We start from the raw sequence: 22,051 nt of genomic DNA on the forward strand, positions 1-22,051 counted from the left end.
CATTTTAAAAACTTGTCCAAAAGTTGGCTGTGCATCTAGGACTAGACTGTTTTGAAAGCAGTACCTTTGTTTTCCTTCCTGTGTGACCCTGTGCTGCTCAGCTGGAGCTGCTGGGAGTGCTGGGATGTTCCTCCTGTGATTTGGGCTTCAATAAGGACCAGGATTGGTCCAGTGAATACATTTCAGTTTAAAGCCAATTCTGCAGGCTCACTTACATTTACTAACTTGATTTTTGGAGAATCCCCAGACACGAGCGCTCTTTGGCCCACTAGTGTATGTTGAGATGACCCTGAAGTATATCAGTGTCCATGTAGAACCCTAAAAGTGATGATCACATTTTCATCTAAGATGCTCGTTTAAGCAGAGAGCTGCTAGACATGGTGACAGAGTAAATTTGTTAGAAACCCCCATTTACAGAGCCAATAGCAACATATTCTCCTGGCGTAGGGAGGTGGTACCAGGTGCAAAGAAAATTGCTCCCTGGGGGATTTGCCAGCATACAAAGGAGGCACAAGACAGAACACTAACTGAACAAGTAGTTGCTGAAATGTGTGCACACCCAGGGGTTTTCTGTGTGCTGTAAAGAACAGGGGAGCTTTCGAAACCACATTAGAGCAGGAAGGGAGATTCGAGGTCACCTCATCCAATCCCTTCATCTACAGCTGAGGAATCAATTATTTGTTCAAGGGCAACTGGCAGAACTGGATCTGAAGACATTTCTTCCTTCACATTGCATAGGGGAAAGAGCTTGGATTTCGGAATTAGTCTGACCCGAGTTTGAGTATCAGCTTTGGCACTTAGAAATTCCGTGACCTTGACCGGGTTACTTCCTCTCTGAGCTTTAGTTTCTTGAACTACAGAAGAGGCGTGGTGTTGTAAGGAGCTGTGCGCAATAGATGTACTTTTTCATCGTGTCACGGTGCCTGGTCCGTGATCGATGTCCATCTGGTTATTGCTGCTACAGTTTTTGCAACAACCAATCTCAAGGGGTCAGTGGCAAAGAGCATCTGGCATTATGTGGATATGGGCCTTGGTGTGGACTCCTGCGTAAAGCTTTTAGAGAGCACGTGATTCTGAACAAAATAAAGATGCTCGGAAGGGTTCTGACAGATTCTGTGTGAGCAGGGAAAATGCTCTCAGGAATGCAATATGGGCTTGCTGAATCTGTTGCAAACCATAAAATGCAGGTTGAGAAAGAACTATTGCATGCCATGGTTTTGCTGTTAATTATTGCAACAGAAAGCAGTGATACAGTCTGGTTGATAAAATAAGAAATTTTTAGAAGTGAAGTTCATTTCCCCCATTATCTCATCACTCTATAGAAAATGGCAAGTAAAGAAAGTAGAAGAAAACTTAAACACCTTTCCGCCACCCAAAAGCAAACACACTGACACTTTGCTATACTTTTCCATCATTGTAGTCAGAAACATCATTCATATCTTGCTTTTCCCCCAGTTAATTAATATTCCCCATGTTATTATGAGTCTTGGAGATAATTAAGAAGTGGATTTTGTATATGAACATAAAAGTCATCTATAGTTATTTTTTAAAATGTTTAAATATTGGAAAGGAGATAGGAAAACTATAGTCTTACGAGTCAGAGACATTCTTACTACTATTTTTGTTATAATTACTTTGCATTTAGGACTATTGTAGTCACTTTTAAGTCCTTCAGGATGTTGGAGAGTGGGGAAGAGGGAGGGAGGGAGGGAGGGAGAGAGGGAGGGAGGGAGGAGGGAAGAGGGAGGGAGGGAAGGAGGGAGGGAGAGAGGGAGGGAGGGAAGGAGGGAGGGAAGGAGGGAGGGGTTTCAATTAGGTAGCCCCCCAGCTACCCATTCCACTTGGTGGGCACAAATCCCAGACTAAACTTGAGGCAGAACCTCTTTCAGCGAAGAAAATTCAGCCCAGCTCCCTAAAGCACCATCACCTGTGACCTGTGACCTTCTCCCCTTTGTCTCAGGAAGGGTTAGTTACGCGTCGCCCTTGGGAAAACGGGGAAAGCAGTCATTTATTATTTCTTGTGTTATGTGGTTGAGATGAAGAGCCATTTGAAACAGGCTGCTTGAATCTGTTGTTTTCTCCAAAAGATGTTTGGCCCCTCACCTGGCTTAGGTCACCACACTGCATGTGGTTTTGATCATTGAAGACGGGGTCTGGGTAGGAGCAGGCCCCTGGATGCAGGCCACTTGCTGCGTCTGGCCCTGTTCCCACCTGGAGAAGTGTGCTCCTTTAGACTCACTGAAGGACACCCTGAGGGTTTAGGTCACCTGCTTGACTTTAGGACCTGATCTTAGTAAGAGGTTCAAACATTGAGCTTGAACTTCAGAAACTGTCAGTGCAATGGCTAGCGTAGGGGAAGGGAAAAGGTATTAAAAATATAGTTAGCAAGTTCAGAATGGGCTGAGCAGCAAGCAGCATCTGAAAAAAAAATCTGCAAGTTTTATTCAGTCAAGGAATAATTATTAAGCAGAATGTTGGCAGTGATCCACATGAGAGGGGGTGGGGAAGGACAGGGTGGTCTGCTGAGGGGTGACTTTGGGGCTCAGTGCTCATGGAGAAATACTTTACAGGGTGAGGGTCGGAGAAAGCTCAGGAAAGAGTTCAGGAAGCACGTTGCCAGGCACCATCTGAGAAGGCATGACTTTAGGATGTAGAAAAAGACTAAGATCGTGAGAAAAAGATGCTGATGTGAGGTGAAGACAAAATTGGGGCATTGGGCTGAAGAAAATCATTCCTGAGGATGCGGGAGGGAAGGACGGGCCTTTCAGGACTTCTAAAGGGAAGAAGAAGACAAATTTGAATGAAAAACACAATTCACTGAGTTCACCTTTGAGCTCAAAGGTCCATACGTTTTAGATGTCTTGATTCACAAGAATGCACATGGGACATACGCTTCATTTTGTTCTCCAAGAAAAACACCTTGAAGATCAAACCAAGCCTTTCAGAAAGATCTGGAAGGATAAGACATCTTATGAAAGGCAAAGACCAAATTTTACGAGGGGTCGGGGGGAGTGTAAGTCACTTACAGACAGGACCTAGCAGGGAGTGGAAGAGTTCGAGTCCAAACTCCAGGGTTCCGTCACCCCTTTCTGGCGGTGACGCAAAGCTGACGCCACGGGGTGATGCGTTACTTTCTAACGCAAGCTCAGCCAATCTGTCGTCGTTTAATTTTATCTTATGCGTGAACTGGCTTTATGAGGCTTGGTGCTCTATTTGTAATTTTTCAGTTGCATATTCATGACTCTCACATGGGAAGTGAGTCCCGAAAGTCAGGTGGCAATAAAGCATTCTGTTCTCTGCAAACAAGTTGTTTGTCTTTACAGAGGGGAAATGTGGCTTCCTATTTCCATCTAAGCACCTTCAGGCAGCAGCAGAGCATCTGAGGCGTTTTTCTCAACAAAGGAAATCCTCTCCATTTCCCATTGAAAATTATTGGGTCACAAGAATAGCAGACACAGGGAAAGCATTAATGGGTGACACTCGGGAAGTAATTTTCTGAGCATCCTGTCACATTTTCAAAAGTTAATTTCGTTCTGCCTCGGTAAAAATACATGTAATTTCCATACGAAAGTATCTGATGCACGTATGACATATATCTATAATGCATCCGATGATGCTTGTTTTGCTTCAACAGTTACACATCTGGCATGCCCATCTTCTTGAAAATAAACGGCCACTTTCTATTCAGGTTCTAGCTATTCCGTTTGAATCCATTATTGACACAGGTCTCGTCTCCCAGCTCTGGCCGGTCCCTTCACCTTGGTGCTTACACCTTGGTAAAGTCGGTCTCGACCATCTTGATTTGGAAGTGAATCTGCTGTCGGGTTCTCGCCGTGTCACGTGGGTGGTGGTGACAGAACCGAGTGCTCACAACCAGGGTGTTCCTGAGTGTGCCCGGCAGCTGGAGTCACGTGGCAGTTTCATTGATAACTGCCCTTACCTACTCTGGTTTGTTGTTGTGTTTTGTCTTTTCCTTAAAAATAGAATGCGGAAAGAGGAAAGACAAAGAAGAAAATAGAATGTGGGTTATACAAATAGGTAAGAAATTGGGCCACATTCTTTCAAAAGGCCCAACTTATGCAGAAAGTAATAGAAAAATTCTAGGACTTGCATGGTCTTTGCCTTGATTGCGTTTTTCTCAAATCCCAAGAAAGTTCGTTTGTCCTCTGATGCCCATGTGCTCGGCTGAGAGCCCCGTGAGGGGGCACTTCGGTCTCACTCTTGGCTGCGTCCCTGGTGCCCAGGGCAGTGAGCTGCTTCCGAGGCTCTCGCGCAGTACACGCTCAGTGGCAGCATGAACAGCACTGATACTTCACTCTTAAAACTTACGCAAAAATTTCAAATGTACATGAAAGTGGAGAGAAATATGATGAACCCCTTCGACCCATCTCTTCCCTTCGGTATTATGTTATCAGCTTGCCCCATGGTGTTTGCAGGGTTGGAGGTGGGATTGGCTTCTCTTACCAGCATTTCAGATTGCTCTCTGGAAGGTCGTTGCAAACAGTTAAACAGGAATGAGTACTTGATTGTCACGTTGGCACGGGTCTTTTTTAGTTACATGTTTACGTTCTTGTTGAACAGAGCATTACTCTTGGGTGGGAAGACTGTGTAAATGACGGTGGTGAGGCATGGTCAAAGAAAGATCCGCCTGTCTGTCATTTTGGCTTATCTGTACATGGTCGTATCACACATCCATGCATTCGGTTGACTATCTTTCAGAGCAGCAGTCACCAACCAGTGGTCCATGAGGTCCGAAAGGTCAGTGACCACTGTTCTGAGCACCTTCAGGTTCAGTGCCGAACTGAGTGGCATAGATAGTTCCCACATATGCCTTAGACCAGCTGTGGGCAAACTACGGCCCGCGGGCCGGATCTGGCTGTTCTATCCGGTTCTCTTGCTCTCCCCTCCGCTCCTTTACTTTGAATTTATATTAGTTCACACAAACACTCCATCCATGCTTTTGTTCCGGCCCTCCGGTCCAGTTTAAGAACCCATTGTGGCCCTCGAGTCAAAAAGTTTGCCCACCCCTGCTTTAGACACACACACACACACACACACACACACACCCTCCTTTACCGTCAGCACTCTGCCACGTGGCACATTTGTTGTACTTGCTGAGCCTACATTGACACATGATCACCCAAGGTCATTGGCACTCACCCTTGGTGCTGTGCATTTTGTGCGCTTGGACCAATGTGTAGTGACCTGGGTCCACCATTGTGTGTCGTACGGAATAGTTCCACTGCCCTAGACTCCTCTGTGCCCTTCCTGCTCATCTCTCCCTTCCTCCCCCGAGCCCCGGCGACCACTCATCTTTACTGTCTCCCGTTTGGCCTTTCTAGAATGTCATTCACTTGGGATGATGCAGCATGGAGCCTTCTCAGATTGGCTTCTTCCACTTGGTGACGTATCTTTGTTTCCTTCGTGTCTCTCTTTGGCTTGATAGCTCATTTCTTTTTATTGCTGAATACTATTCCACTGTCTGGGTGTACCGCTATGTGTTCATTCATTCACCGATTGAATAACTGCTTCAAGTTCGGGCCCTTAAACATTCTGTGCAGGTTTTCTGTGGACGTAATTTCCAACTCCTTTGGGTAAACAAACAGCAGGAGCACAGTCGCTAGGTCGTAGACGAGGGTTCAGCTTTGTGGAATGCCTGTCTTCCGGAGTCCGCTGCCACCAGCAGGGCGGGGAGGGCTGCCGCTCTCGTCCTCGGCGGTGTTGGGTGCTGCGCGTTGGATTCTAACGGGGTGTGGTTGCGTAGTGTTTATTTTGTAGATGTGTCAGGATTATCTACCCAGTGTCCTCTTCATGCGTGTTTGTCACCCATCTCTTTGAATTCTGTGAGCCAGCGCGCAGTAGAACCTTCTGCAGTGGTGACAGCATGCTAGATCTGCTTCGTCGACATGGTAGCCGCTAGCCATGTGCGGCTCTTGAGCACTTGAAATGTGCCTAAGGAACTGAATTTTCCATCTCATTTTATTTTAATTAAATTTAAATAGCCACATGTGGCTAGTGTCTACAGTATTGGACCGCACACTCTAAACTATGCCGGAGCCAAGTTAGGTCATCAGGCTGCTTGCTTGGACCACATTACTTTGGCCTTTACAACTTACAGTTTAGTATGTTTCTTTGATGTTTAACAGCCATGTGAAATTTCTTTTGTAAAGCTCTTTTAAAGAAATAGTGCTTAGCATTGGAGTCCCTAAAGAAAGAGCTATGATGTTCTTCCTGAGTTTAATTCCAAGAGTTTCTCTTTCAGACATGTCAGTGTACGTCCCTTTATCAAGTAAATATTTTTCTTCCTATTGTGCATCTCTTTTTACCTTGGCTGCCAGGGAGCCCAAAGTTACATTTTTGGTTCAGCCATAGCAGGTGGTCTTTCACCTCTCATCGCTCCCCCACCAAACTACACAGCTTCCCATTCATTCTGAACATAAAGATTCCATTCAGTTTGTGGTTTTTCTCGTAAAGCCCTTCTCTTTTTTAAAGATCTTACATGAAGTTTTTGGGATCCATCCTGAGACGTCTCTAAGAATAGATGAATGCTGTGTGCACACTACTTCCCTCCCACAGCCCTGCATGTACACATATCACAGGTCTTAATAGGATAATATATCATCATGTATGAGAAGCCTTTTTACCAGTGGGATATATAGATGGGAAACTCTGAAACAGATATTCTGCTTAGGGTTGTAGAGAGTTACTTAAACGATTAATGGTTGGCCACATTTTATTTGCTGTGAGTCAGAGTTGGGTTCCTTTACCCTCTTCTTTTGCTCTGCCAGTAATGCTCGCCTCGACTTTCTTTGGAAACCTGTGGCCAATTTTATTTTGCTTGAATGTAAAATATATCCTTCAGGATTTCCTAGTTCCATGCATGGTGCCCTGTAGATAAACAGTAGCTGCTGAATGTCTTTTGATCCTCCTAGAATAGCACTGTTGAGATGTGTAACCTGGAGGGAAAAGTATACATGAATTTAAAAGCAATTTATTCTTCCTTTGTTTCTGCCAAGTTTCCACCTCTGGATATTTTTAAATACTGTATTAGGCTACCCTTAGTTTTTACATGGACTTCAGAATTAAGAATTGGAAGGCAAAAGGGTATGCTGAAAAATGATTAGTAAATACCTTTGCCTACAAGGAAGTAGGTTAGATCCAGGAAACTACTGATGGGGTAATCAGGATAGCACGCTGAACCATCTGTGTAACTCTTGGCAGGAATAAAATGACAAAACAAGGTCTTGAGAGTGCTCATTACCAGGTGCGTGATCAAAAACATAAACACTTTCTCACACGAGAAAAGTGGCCCAGCGCCTTTAGCCCCCCGGGTGGCTGTGCGTGCGCCCGTGTGCGGGCAGAGCTGTCGAGGTTGAGCGCTTTCAGTGTAGCTGGGCATTGGGAGAGTAGAGGAGGTTGCCATTGCTTGGAGTTATTGTCACTGTAAACTGTGGGTGTGAGCTCAGGAAACTGCAGGAATTCCAAGTGTAATACTACCATAAACATCAAATGGGGATTGTGGCAGAGGTTCAAGGCCAGGCTCTCAGAAAAGAATGAATGGGAGACTTGGAAAGAAATGTGGTTTTCCTATCTATATATATAAAAGGCTAATATGTGAAGTGTCCCTCCAACCGTCCGACCGGTTGCTATGACGCACCTGACCACCAGGAGGCAGTTGCTCAACGCAGGAGCTGCTGGGACGTGCACTGGCCATTTACAAAGAAACAGCACCACGGACCTGGCGCCGACAAAGCAACACTGGGCTTCCCCCAAGTGGGACACAGGCCCCACCACCACCCTTTAGTGACACCCACCAAATCGCAGCCAACACTGCCGAGACCCCATGGCGCAAAATGCAGCCCACAGCCCAGCCAGCCCAAAACGGTCATGTGGGTGCTGGGTAATGATGTCACGTAGCAACACCCGGCTTCCTCTCCCTAGCTACTAGCCTCCTTGGAGTTTCTTCAGCCCAGGAACATGACTTGCTTTATAGCCAGGTGCAAACATTTTACAGTTCAACCAAATGTCTGTGAAGCATTTTCCCGTGCCTCATCTCATTTGATCCTCACAGAAGTCCTGGAGTAGGTAGATAGGAGACTCAGTAGAATCTTATTTTCTTTTCATTAGCCAGAAAACGGAGATTTAGAAAGCTTAGGAACTTGACTCTACTGAAAAGAAGTAAGAAATGGTGGACCTTGAAAATGACTTCAGGTTTTCTCACTTCGCAGAATATAGTCAAACACTACTACAGTTAAATATTTTACCCTTTGTTTTCCATGCATGATCTACAATAATAATCTGCTCCGTGTTGATATTTACTGCTGTGTTGCTGACAATTACCTAAAAGAGAAGTTGGAGTGCTTCACTGGGCTGGAAAAAGTTTAGCTACATCAGAACGCAGGTCTAATTAAGCAATTTTATTCTATATCTATAAAAGGCTAAGTTGACTCGCACATGGGCGATACATATAAAGCTCTAGCTGGCGCCAATCACACGTGTATGTTTCCATCTGTCATTGTCAATCGTGAACTTGGTTGACACTTACATTATAGAGAAAGGGAGAATAGTGATATTAAAATATTTCTTCTAATTAATTTCCTTTCAGTGTGCACAAATCCATGCACCGGGCCACTAGTTTAGTTAAGAAAAGAGCCGAGGGCCACACAGTTTGATAACTGCCATTTATTGTGCTGATTTCAGCCCCACAGCTCAAGTGACCTTTGCCCAGTCTCACTGGGTGGAGCAGCTTGCCTTCCCTTTGCAGCCATCCTCCGGTCTCCTAGGGGTGGTGGGACCTGGGCGCTCATCTGCGCCACCCGCTCCCTCTGTTCAGGCCATCTTCCCAGACACAGGAGTCTGGGAATGCCGGCTCTCAAAGACCCCGCCCTCCTTTCTCTACCTCTGAAACCCCGACACTTACCCCTTAAATTCCTTAACCTCTGTATTCTCTCTTGTTCTTTTTGTCCTTGAAGGTTAATACTTTTTTTATATCCACCTACTGTAATTTTAACTAGGCTTGGGGCAGAGGGGAGATAAAAATATGTAGTCAGCATGCCATTGTTAACCGAAAGTTCTCTGTGGTTGTTGCTGCACTCAGCTTCATTGGTGTACTTAAGTGCTTGCTTTGGGTGCCCTGCCTCCCCTGCCTGGGCACAGGCGTGCCATCCTAGGCTTATCGGCACTCACAGAGCGCTGCATAGGGAACTGTCGGATCGATCGACTGGCATAAGCAATCCTGATGATTTCATCTCAGTGCCCAAATCACTTTTCAGATACTAAATCAAAATTGAAATCATAGTAGATAATAATTTTTCTTCTTTTAAAATAAATGTGGAAATTAAATTGCCTCTTTGCTAATCTGATTTTTAGGAATGAGTGAACAAAGCACTACAAGTAGAGTACCTTTAAATGACTCATAATTACTCACAAAATGCACAGAGACTTGGGCGTGCAATCAGGCAGCTCGTTATGTGGCGAATGCAATTACATGCCTCAGAGCGTGGCCCCTCCCTCGGCTCCCCCAGCTCTCTCCCGTCTCGGGCCTGTGGTCAGTTATTACTAAGCTCAGCTGTCAGAAGCTGAAACTGCATGCCAGTGCAGGTGGTGCCTCCCAGGTAACAGAGGAGGGAAGGTGTGCGCTCACCTATTGCAGAGTCGGTCCTCTTAGTTGGCAAAATCCTGCTGGAGGTTGCAGGCTATGCAATTAGAAAAATTGTCATTAATCATAATAGTGGGCAATGATATTCACAGTGTAATATACCTTCATCCCTCTGAGCTGCAGTTCTGAAATCCAAAAAGCCCTGAAGAACCTTTGGTAACTCATTGCTGGCAGAGCCTAACCTGAGCTTCATTAAGACTCCAACCTTCCATGTGCTGATGAGGCTTTTTCTACGCTTCCTTTATCCCAAATCACCAATGCCGATGTGTTTGACTATGGACCACTGACCTAGACCCACTGAAGACATTTTGTAATACACAGTATACATACGGCCTTGCCCTTTAAAATGCAAAACATTAATTTTCTGTAGCATTAAATTCTACCTATGGCAGTTGTGTTTTACTGACTATAAAATCATGACCTCTACGAGTTTTTCAAGCTAGCGCGTCTCCTCTCTTGCTCTCCTGTCCTCAGACCATTTAAAAATTTCTCTTCTGTGGCACCCATCACAATATATTGTACTTGATTGTTTTCCAGACTTGTTTCACTTATATTTGACAGCTAGCACTGCTCTTAGTAAATGCTCAGGTAACCTTTTGAATGAATGAAGAAAACTAAGAACCATCTAGTCCTTCCACACAAATAATGCTGTATTTGAAACAGCTCTTTTCCTGTTGAATTTCATTCCACTGCCTGCTTTCATAGATAAGCCGCGCCTATTTCTGTTGTCTGAGCTTAAAATAAGATGCTTACGCCCTTCAGCCATGTGAGCTATGCTCTCCGACACTATTATCATTCTCTTTCCGACCATCATTCAGATGTAGGCCCCACTTCACACTGGTTGCTGTGATGCATGTTGAACAAAGTTTTAAAGGATATTTTAAAAACTCAGCTGCATGTGCTTGGATGTATTATATACTGCTACACACCCTAATGTAATTATATATCAGGTAAAGCCCCCACGCATAAGCTCATTTCCGTTCAAAGTTATGGTCTGTTGATACAGTTCTGGAGCAATTAAGAATTTTCTTAGTTGCTGAAGTTTTTTAATTATTCGTTAAAAGTACAAGATAATTTCAAAAAAATTTTTAAATATATTTTATTGATTTCTTACAGAGAGGAAGGGAGAGGTATAGAGAGTTAGAAACATCGATCAGCCGCCTCCTGCACACCCCCTACTGGGGCTGTGCACGCAACCAAGGTACATGCCCTTGACCGGAATCGAACCTGGGAATCTTCAGTCTACAGGCCAACGCTCTATCCACTGAGCCAAACCAGTTAGGGCAAGATAATTTCAAATTTAATTGCTGTTCTATGTTATTAATTATTTTCTTTTATATTAGTAGTAGGAAAATAATGCCCTGGCTGGTTTGGCTCAGTGGATGGAGCATAGGCCTGGGGACTGAGGGTCCCGGGTTCGGTTCCGGTCGGGGGCACATGCCCAGGTTGTGGGTTCGGTCCCCAGTAGGGGACATGCAGGAGGCGGCCAATCGGTGATTCTCTCTCATCACTGATGTTTCTGGCTCTCTCTCCCTCTCCACCCCTCTCTGAAATCAATAAAAAAATATATTTTTTAAAAAAGTAGGAAAATCATTTTGTCATAGCATTATAAGTAACTTGAACAATGGTGGCATTTACACTAAATTGGTATAGTTTGGGTCTTTGTCCCCAATAATACCGTATTAATAATACTTTACTTTGTGGTGGATATTTCATCCCCCTTGATCTGTTAAACTGTCCATCCGGTAGGCCCCCTCCCCCCCACCCCGTCTCTAGTCTCCTTAGCACAGCTCCGGTTTGGCACAGCAGTTTTTCAAAAGTGAAGTGGGAGAAGAGGGCGCCCTTCTCTGTCAGCTCCCTCAGAATATTAATATTCATCCTCTTTCCTCCCCACCCTTAGTCATGTCTGTCCATTACCGGAATACATGAGAATTTGGGGTTTTAAAATTAAACATATAATTAACATTTTAAAGGCGGATTGTAATAATCGAGGCAAATGATCTTGGGCACGTGGCATGTATTTTTATGTATTTTTATGTACAGTGGTTCTTCTGCCTCCTGGGTTAGAGCTGGCAAATACTTGGCTCCATTTGAGTGAGGCCTTCCCATAGCATGTTGATAAAGATTCTTTCCTATTTTGGAGGACCAAATGTTTCCGTTTAGATTGGTTGACAAGATTGGCGTTGAAGTTGCTAAGGGACCCATAATATCCCTTTATAGCAGTTTAATGACTCAATTCCCAGTTCTCTACTTTTACTGACTCGTGACTTTAGGAAATTTTTATAAATAAAAAGTAGAAGGACGTTAACAGATAATAGAAGTTTAAAATAGAACAGTCCTTTTTCTGAAACAGAACTCTTAAGGTGCATAAAAATGTAGATAAACAAGTAATCCATTTTGGCCGAAGTATCCTATATAATAAAAGGCTAATATGCAAATTGACTGAACAGTGGAATGACTGGTCGCTATGACACACACTGACCACCAGGGAGCAGACGCTCAATGCAGGAGCTGCCCCCTGGTGGTCAGTGTGCTCCCACAGGGGCAGCGCCGCTCAGCCAGAAGCCGGGCTCACGGCTGCAAGCGCAGCAGTGGTGGCGGGAGCCTCTCCCACCTCCATGGCAGCACTAAGGGTGTCTGACTGACGGCTTAGGCCCCGGGAGCAGACCTAAGCTGTCAGTCAGACATCCCCTGTGGGCTCCTGGACTGTGAGACGGTGCAGGCTGGGCTTGAGGGACCCCCCAAGTGCACGCATTTTGTGCACCAGGCCTCTAGTATAATATAGCAATGTAATGACATTACTGGAAACCTGGAAACTTTTGTTAGGTGGTAATAATAGTAGACCAGTGGTTCAGAGATGTTTTCTTGAAGTTGTAAAGCCTGAAATTTAGGAATTAAGTTAATATATTTTTAAGGATTAGTTGACGGTTTAATATATTCATGAATGAAGACAGCAGGGGACTTTTGCCCTCTAATTAATACTGTGGCCATTCTGGGTTCAGCAGAGCGGTGTGTATGAGTACGCCCCCTCACTGGCTGTGCAGCCACTGCTGGGGCACCTTCATGGTAGACCTTGAGAAAAGCTCTTCTGTGGATAAGCCTGAGGTTTGATGCCACTTAAAGCAGTAATCCCAGCTTTGTTATGGTTGTTCTGATGTGTTTTTTCCCTCTGAAAAGGAACTAGGGAAACGTGGCTAATAAAATCAGCCCATTAAATTTCATTTTGTTTTTGATGGAAATATTTCCTCCTATAAAATGTAATGACCATGACTGATTGCAGAGGTTATTTACCATAACCGGACTGTCCCTGAGAGGCAGTTAGAGCAGGTCCGTTGGAATCAAAGGGCATTGGTGGGACATAATGGAAAAGGACCGTGAGAGTGCGTTCAGGTCTGGCCTGTTGTTTTGGTATTTCAGCCCCTGTTTGTGACTGATTGAAGGTCCGAAGGTGAAACTCCTTGATGGTGAGGTTTTCAGTAACCAGCGCCTGCACAGGAGGCAGAAGAGGTCTGACTTCACCACAAGTGTCCTCAGATCTAATAGTGTTACAGTGAGGTATTTGAATGTTTTTATCTGACTACGGACAACTAGACAATTTAAAAAATTGTCTTAGTACCTTATTCACATGAATTCATGCGTGCATGTTTTCTGTATGAACAGATTTTTTTAAGAAATATTTATTGACCACCTACTGCTTAGCAGGCAATGGTGTAGGTACTGGAAATTCATCTTTAAAGCAGATGAATTCCTCCTCTCCAAAGGCCGTGCCTGGGACCGCACATCCTGGAGGAGTGGTACTGGTGTACTTTCTTCCTGTCTGAGAGGGAAGACTGCTGTCTGAGGTCGGACACCAGTAGGTGGGGAGCTCTGCACGGGACACTCGTGGCTGCTGGAAGCAGGACCCTGTGGTTGGGGCCCTCAGCTCTCACTCTCAGACGGGGCCCGTGGTCTCCCAGCTTGCTCAGGTGTTCATTCCGTCTTGAAGTCCTTTCAGATGTCCTCAGTGTCCCAACTGGCCCTGCGTTCTGCAGCCCTCCCCGTCTTCCCTGTGGACCCTGCAAGCTCAGCATTGCTTTGAATGACTAAGTGTGTCTGCTCGTGTGCAAGTGTGCACGCGTCTGTGCTCCGGCCGGACTCGACGCTGCTTCGGGAGCCCCGGCTGGGGCGGGTTGCGCGGTGCTCTCGTGCTTTCTGTGGGCGAGTATTTGACATCGGTACTTGTTGGCTGCAACTGCTGTCCTCCAGTTACTTTAAATCCTAGCAGTTTCTTTAAAAAGTGTTGTACATTGAATGATTCTTAAAAGATGCCTTACATTTCTTGAGGGTTAGTTTTCTAGGATTAGAGTCAAGCCACTTGGTGTCTATAATCTCTGTTTTTGAAAACTGTGCAGATTATGCCAACCTGAACCTTCTCAATAGGACTCCTGTGCTCTCTAAGAGTTGTTTTTCGTGTTCACAAGCCCATCGCCGTTAGCTATTGGGGGGGGAGAGGGGGAGGGCATCCTTTCTAATCAGGAAAAGTAATGTGGCTGTATCTGATGTCTTTTTTATCGCAGGGGCATTAGGGGGCCCTTTTCTTCGTTATAACTCTCTTCCTCCCACCTTCCTCTCCACACAGTTTAAGCTGGAATTAATCATTTATTTCTTTTTTTTTTTTAAATGGTAAGAGTTCCTTCTTTTTTTTAATGTATTTTATTGATTTTTTACAGAGAGGAAGGGAGAGGGATAGAGAGTTAGAAACATCGATGAGAGAGATACATCGATCAGCTGCCTCCTGCACACCTCCCACCGGGGATGTGCCCGCAACCCAGGTACATGCCCTTGACCGGAATCGAACCTGGGACCTTTCAGTCTGCAGGCCGACGCTCTATCCACCGAGCCACACCGGCCAGGGCTGGAATTAATCATTTCTGTTATGATTTCTGTCTGACTGGTTACTGTCAGAATTCACAGGCAGGCAGGCAGTGGAGGCTCCATTGTGTCAGGCCAGTGTCCTCTCTCCTGAAAACCCATTGCAGAGAGGATTTCCACAGCACAGCTCCCCACGGGGCCGGTGTCCTCTCTCCTGAAAACCCATTGCAGAGAGGGTTTCCACAGCACAGCTCCCCACGGGGCCAGTGTCCTCTGGGGTCAGCCTCTGCCTGTGAGGGAGGCGTCTGCGCCAGAGCCCGAAAGTCAGAAGCCACCAGCAGTTTATGGGTCACACACCGAAGTGCCACTCACTCATGTTTAGTAATTGGGTGTAAATTCTGTTCAGTCCTTCGATCCTCAGCCTTTCACTGGACCAACTCCTGGGTCCTGGCATTGCAGTTAGGTTAATTCTGAAGAATCTTCTGCCCAGAATTTTAATTTTCAATGAATTCAGTGAAGTGGACCATCTAGGAGCAGGGATACTTATCAAGTAATTCGTTGAAGCCCCTGAAAAAAAGGTAATTTTCATTTTCGGCTGTGTTTCATGAGTGGCAAACTTAAGAAACCTGGTCTGCCCCAAGCACTCCTGTCGGTCCCGGCATTGTTTTGGGTGCGCGAGGCGGTGAGCGAATGGATGCCTTTTACTGTAAGTGCCCGAGTTACTGACGTTCCCACAGCTCTGATGTAAGAACGTTCATTGATTCCTTCGGATCCCAGCCTAAGTGAGGTTTCCCCTCTACGGCCGACGTTCCCTCCTTGCAGTCTCTCCCTTAGGTACTTGTTGACTGGGCCAGTTGCATTGTTCTCGGTACTTCTGACAGAACCAGGGGTTGGCGTTGTGTCTGAGGAAACCTGTCGTCAGAGCGCTGGCTCTCGGGGGACTGAGCGGGTCCATTCGCTGACCGTCTTGTCGCCGGCAGGTGCTGGGTCCCGCCCCCCGGTGGTGCTCCTTCCTGGACAACTTGACGGAAGAACTGGAAGAGAACCCGGAAAGCACAGTTTACGACGATTACAAGTTCGTCACCAAGAAAGACCTGGAGAATTTAGGTAAGAAATTAGGGTAAACTGGTTAGAAAATCACGTTATTTCTACTTGTTTCGGGGAGGGGAATTTAGAACATTTTAGAAGTGGTGGCGTCAATGTTTATCTGATTTTCCAAATCTCTTTCTGCCAAATCAGATACTAAACACAGTACAGATGGTTACGTTTGTAATCTGTGCTTAGAGAAAGGTTCAGGTAAGTTCCACCTACTGAGGCTTTTTGGCATCTTAAAGAAGGAACCCTTTTTTAGCATACTGCCTGTACATAGAAAATACATCTGTCAGAAACCAGTGGTTGCCCGGCCAGCATGCTCAGTGGTTAGAGCATGGGCCTGTGCACTCAAGGGTCATGGGTTTGATTCCTGGTCAGAGGCATGAACCTCGGTTGCAGGTTGATCCCTGGCTCCAGTCAGGGCGCAGGCCAGAGGCAGCCATTCGATATGCCTCTCTCACATAGATGTTTCTCTCCCTCTCTCTCCCCCTTCCCGCCCCCCCCCCCCCCCCTTCCATTCCACTCTCTCTACAAAAATCAGTGGAAAAAATCTCCTTGGGTAAGGAGAAAGAAAGAGAGAGAGAGAGAGAGAGAGAGAGAGAGAGAGAGAGAGAGAGAGAGAGAAAAGCGATGATTCATTTTTCAGGTACTCTTTGAATATAATGAGGTTTTGAACAATCTTAGAGACTACAAGGAAATGATTAATGATTTCTGGCTCCCTGTCGGGTCTGCTTTTAGAAAGACCTGATCCAAAATTTAGAACCCATAGATTGACTCCTCACATATAAAGACCTTAATATAAAGAACCCATATTGACTCCTCACATATAAAGACCTTAATAGGTACATCAGGTTTAAAGACTGCAAAGGCCTCTTAATAATACTCAACACTTGAGTGGGGCTTACACGTGCCCGGCGGTATTTCCTCATCCAGCCCTCACAGCGCTATGCACTGGGTGCCATACGGTTCCATTTTATAGGTGAGGAAACGGGGCACAGCAGGGTTAAAGGAAGTTGCCAAAGGTCCGTGGTAGTGAACGTGAGGGTTGGAATTTAGACCACGAGTCCATGCTCTTCACCTAGCCACGCCAGCCTCGGAAGAACATGTTTATCCCAGCGACTCTAGCCTAGCTGACTTCGGAACAAGTAGCTGTACAACTGCAGTTGAATGTGAAAAAAGAATCCCGCAATACAGAGGTTAATAGAGTCTCTTACACTTGACTTTCATCCCGTATCTCAGCACAGGTAACCTAGGCAGAGTGTTTTCCGCCGGGTACCATCACAATGGCGCTCTGCGCTTGGTACTTGGTAAGGGACTCTCACCCTGGCCATCTGCTCAGCTCCTCGCGGAGAACAGCAGCAAGCACGCTCCCGGCACAGGGTGAACGTGCGTGCTGCTGAAGGTGATCTTCCCAGACACAGCAGGGTTCCCCCAGCCGGCTTGTCAGCTCACTCCTGCCTGTCAGGTGGGAGCCTTTCGTAACTAAACTCCCGAGGGGAGAAACAGTCAGACGTCTAAACGTTAGAAGCCCCATGGCAAAAGAGTAAAGGGGAAAAAGGAGACATTTCCCCCAAATTCCCGGAGAGTCAAAATTAAAAGGGAAAAAAACTGATGATGGAGTTTAGATACATTTAAAAATTTTTAATGTAAACATACATATTTTATATTGAAAGGCCAACTATAGATTACACAATCATTGCATCAAGTAGGAAAATGGATTTATCTCTTATTTTTTATTCCTTTGGTTGGTTGTTTTTCTTCTAATGCCTCATGCAAATTTACAAGAAAATAATTAACTAATAGCTCTTTAAATTGTAACGTTTAAAAAAAAAGAGTTGGCCCTGACCGGTTTGGCTCAGTGGATAGAGCGTCAGCCTGCGAACTGAAAGGTCCCCCAGATTGGATTCCGGTCAAGGGCATGTACCTTGGTTGCAGGCACATCCCCAGTCGGGGGTGTGCAGGAGGCAGCTGATCGATGTTTCTCTCTCATCGATGTTTCTAACTCTCTAGCCCTCTCCCTTCCTCTCTATAAAAAAATCAATAAAATGTATTTTTAAAAAAGGAAAGAGTTGTATTCAGCCTTTTTAAAGGAGAGTTATGAATGAAATAGGATGAAATCGGTGCTTCCTGCAGACGGGTCTTCCTAAGTGTCTCCAGTGTAATTTTCACAGTGGCCTTATGTCATACCCACCCACATTCTTAACTCAGACTAAACTATCATTTTAGTACTTTTGGCTGCTTTTTCAGTTTCTTTACTGTTTATTTTGGGTGAGGAGGGTAGTTAAAAAGGTTTAGATATATTTTGTTAAAATGTAATTGTACTGTCCATTTTTAAAACTATACAAATAGATATGATATTCAACAAAATAAGTTATACTAGAAATATAGTTTAATATGAAATAAGCCATTGGTTATCATTTTCAACAGATTTTACCATCATATATAAAAGCTTTTCAATAATTTATATTAAAAGTAGAAGTAAGGCTCTCTCACTAACTTCCCTTCTTTCTTGAGATGAGTAACATTAAATACCTGTAAGTGCTGACTTTTCCCAGCTATGGCCTTTGCCATCCTGTAACATGGTGTTTTCCAAAACGTGTTCCATGGCACACCATGTCTGCGGGAAGGGCTGGGCAGGGAGCACAGTGGCCAATGTCGTGAGATTGGAGCAGACTGACGTGGGCCCACATCCCACCTCTGCTGTGACTTGGCCAGCGGACTCCTCCTCATATGCCTTGGGTTCCTCATCTGTAAAGTGGCAGTAATAACGGTGCCTCCCTCGGTTACTCGGTGACTGAGGTGGACGGTGCCTGAGACGTACGCAGCTGTGTCTAAGCACCCTAAGTGAATGGGAGTCATCGTTGAAGAGCTTCCCTAAGGACCCGCCCTCTTCTGATTAACTCCCCCAGGGCTCACGCATCTCATCGGATCCCCTTTTCTCCGGGCGTACATGCACGGATTCTTCATGGACATAAGACTCTATCACAAGGTAAGTACAAAAGGGCAGTTACTTTAGGGACTAATGAGCAATCTATAGTCATTTCTTCTCTGCTGATGTGCATTTTCATAAAACATACTCATGATTTATAAGAGATCTGTCAGTTCTCTGACATAATAGTTATGGTGACTATGAAACGTGTTGCTAAATACAATTTTTAATTTTTTTTTTTACTTTGAAAAGGTGAAATTGATGGTAAATCCATTCGCTTATGAAGAATATAGGAAAGATAAGATCCGACAGAAGATAGAAGAAACACGGGCACAGAGAGTCCAATTAAAGGTAAATATTGCACTCACCACTGAATTTGCCAGAGAAAAAGTACTTAATTTTCATGTTATTGTTCCAAAGAAGCCTGTCATCCATTTCTGAGTTTTTCCATCTTTTGCTAATTTTTTGGGTATTAATTTTATTTATCACGAGGGTTTTGTCGTTATGGACTCGGTGGCAATGGTACCGTGGGAAATCGTGCCGGGGAACTGGTGGTGTCAGCCCTAAGAAAGTCGGCGGGGTTTGCCAGTGGCCGCTCGGATTCTGGAGTGTGGGCCTTTGCTCATCTCCACTGCTTACTGAGTCCCAGGCTGGCTTTTGGGTCTCAGGAAGTAGGTATTACCAGCCGTGGGCAAACTACGGCCCGCGGGCCGGATCCGGCCCGTTCGGCTGTTCTAGCCGGCCCGCGGAGCCGAAAGAGCGGACGGTTCTCTTGCTCTCCCCTCCGCTCCTTTACTTTGAATTTATATTAGTTCACACAAACACTCCATCCATGCTTTTGTTCCGGCCCTCCGGTCCAGTTTAAGAACCCATTGTGGCCCTCGAGTCAAAAAGTTTGCCCACCCCTGCATTAGACCACGTCAGGGTCCAGAGAGCAGTCAGACCACTCTCGTATGTCAGCAGAGAGAGCTGCATGCCAAGACTGTTAGCAGGCAGAGAGAACTGAGAAGACAAGAACCCGAGGACTGAGACGAGGGCCGCGCTGCAGGAGGCGTTCCCTTGGAGCTCAGGCAGCAGACCTCGGAGGGCAGCTCTGGGCTGAGGGCCTCCGGGAGGACGAGGGTGCTCCTGGGCCCCCTGCCCCCTGGATCCACCTGGTGCTGCCAGGCTGAAAGTGTCTTCGTGCGGTGCCAGCCCAGCAACAAGCAGGTGGGGACGAGCAAGTCGCCCCTCCTGCCTCCCAGGCCCCTAGCTGCCCCTCTTGGTGAAGGCATCCCCCACCTGTCCAGTCATTTCTGACGGAACGCTGCTTAAAAATTACACACACTCCTTCAGCGCAAAAGGCTGCTTCTCCCCTTTTCCAGGGTGTTCGTTTGAGAGTGGAGAGTGAGTGCGCAGCGGCAAGGAGCGGCCGGGATGGCGTGCTGTTGTTCAGCTTTGCTTAACCTTCAGCGCTAGAATGCAGGTGTTTTAACACAGCTTGTCTTTTCCTCTCTTAGAAATTGCCAAAGGTTAACAAAGAGCTGGCGCTTAAATTAATCGAGGAGGAGGAGGAGAAGCAAAGGTCTACGTGGAAAAAGAAAGTTAAGGTAAGCTTTCCTAAGGCGGAGACAATATTGAGAAGTCGCTTCTACATTTTCTTGGTAGTAACTTAGAGTTTTTTTATTTTTACTTTAAAAATACACTTGTTTTCTCCCCGACTTAGAAGATAGTATATACTCAGTATGAGACATTGGTAAAATAGAAAAGAATATAAGGGAGTCACCCATATAACTCCTCCTGGAGGAAAGCAGCATTAATATTTTAGTGAATTTCTTTCTTGTCTTATTTCTCTTAAAATTATAAACTATACTAGCAAGACACTATTGTATATATAAAATATTTATCCTGGTTTCATAAAATAGCACAAGTAGCTTCCCATTTTATTAAAATTTCTTCATAAATATTTTTGAGAGCTTTATATTCTGTGTTGTGGATGAATTATAATATTTTTTATATATATATATTTTTTTTATTGATTGCAGAGAGGAAGGGAGAGGGAGAGATCGATAGAAACATCAGTGATGAGAGAGAGTCGTTGATCGGCTGCCTCCTGCCCACCCCACACTGGGGATCGAGCCCGCAACCTGGGCATGTGCCTGACCGGCGATCAAACCCTGACCTCCTGGTTCATAGGTCGACGCTCAACCACTGAGCCACGCCAGCCGGGCTATAATTAGTCTTTTTATTGTTAAATGTTGTTTTTTGCTCTAGCTAGATTTATTTATAATTGCAGAAGTAACCAATTTTTACTTAGAATTGCCATATTGGGAGTGTGTATGCTTAACCTTTAACTGTGCCTTACTCTGCTAATGGGAAAATAGACAAAGATCAGTCATAAAATTGGGTGCTTTCTGTAACCGATATTGTTGGGGCGGAGGGGGTGGTTTCCTGACTTTGCAACTATATGAAGACTTCCTCCCCAGTGCTCTTTCCTCATCTGCTTAGCCCAGGCGGCAGGCACCCGAGCGTGGTTAGTGCTAGGAGTTGAGAAGGTCGCTTCCTTCTCAGGAGCCTGCGGGACCTGAATCTGAGTCAGTGGCCTGATCCTTGCAACTTTGGGCAGCTGCGTTGAGCGCTCAGGGTTTTGTTGGCTTGTTTATTCTTTCTCCGTTCTCTCCGTAGTTTTAACAAGTAAGTGATAGGAAACGTGCAGAGTGGTCGGTGGGAAAAATCATGACTGCCTGTGCTTTAAATTTTTTTTGTCAAAATATGAATCGGATCATCCTGTAAGCAGCACCGGGCTATGTACTGTTTCTCCTGCGAGTGTGAGGAAGAGCTTAGAAACCCTTACCTTCATCCAGCAGCTGCTTCTCTCCAGCTGCTGCAAGCTGCAACTGTCTCTGGCTGTCACCTGGTTGGATTGCCCTAGAAAGCGCTATTTGTCAGATGTGCCCCTAGTTTGCTTTTTGGTGGCTGTGGACCCAAATCAGGCCCTGTTGTCAGAGTTCAGCTTCTGTTCAGAAATGCTTAGAGTCTTCTAAAAACCCGAGGCTGCTATTAAAGTTCGTATGATTTGTTGTTTAATAATCTTATCTAATTAAAATGAAGACTTTAAAAACCATCCCGGAACCAAAGAAAGAATCCTTCATTATAATTTTAAAAAATACTTGAGAGAATTGTTAAATCCATCAGCAGTTCATTAGTCTTGCCTTTGAACTCGGCTCTTCAGACTCTCAGGAGCTGCAGTAGCTCTGATAATTCCCGATTTGAAAGTCATGAGGTGCAGCTAGGTTCCGCTTTGGCTCCACCCGAACTTGCATGGAGTCAGACAGTGAAATATGTTCCCAGGTATTGCTACCACTAATAACATAAAGTCTAGCAAGATGTTTACCGTCAGTTGATGTTGGACCTGCGGTGGAAAGTGACCCACCACATAGCGTCTTCTGGACCCGATCCAAGCTCAGAGGAGTGCTGGTATTCGTTCCACGGAAAACGAGTTCACCTGTCCTCGCAGCAACGGTGTGCTGAGCTCCCGGCGC

General features: G+C 45.4%; 1 protein-coding gene across 1 annotated transcript in view; it reads left to right on the top strand.

Moving 5' to 3' along the window:
• NOL10 (nucleolar protein 10) overlaps positions 1 to 22,051 on the top strand; it is a 68,568-nt gene that overhangs the window by 31,929 nt on the left and 14,588 nt on the right. Inside the window, exons 14-17 of the mRNA XM_080685501.1 lie at positions 15,490 to 15,616; positions 18,511 to 18,590; positions 18,783 to 18,881; positions 20,030 to 20,119. Of these exons, the coding sequence (XP_080541627.1) occupies positions 15,490 to 15,616; positions 18,511 to 18,590; positions 18,783 to 18,881; positions 20,030 to 20,119 (396 nt within the window). The remainder of the gene's footprint in view (positions 1 to 15,489; positions 15,617 to 18,510; positions 18,591 to 18,782; positions 18,882 to 20,029; positions 20,120 to 22,051) is intronic.

The sequence above is a fragment of the Plecotus auritus genome, assembly GCF_963455305.1.
Source record: "Plecotus auritus genome assembly, chromosome: 8".
In the NCBI taxonomy this organism is placed as follows: domain Eukaryota; kingdom Metazoa; phylum Chordata; class Mammalia; order Chiroptera; family Vespertilionidae; genus Plecotus; species Plecotus auritus.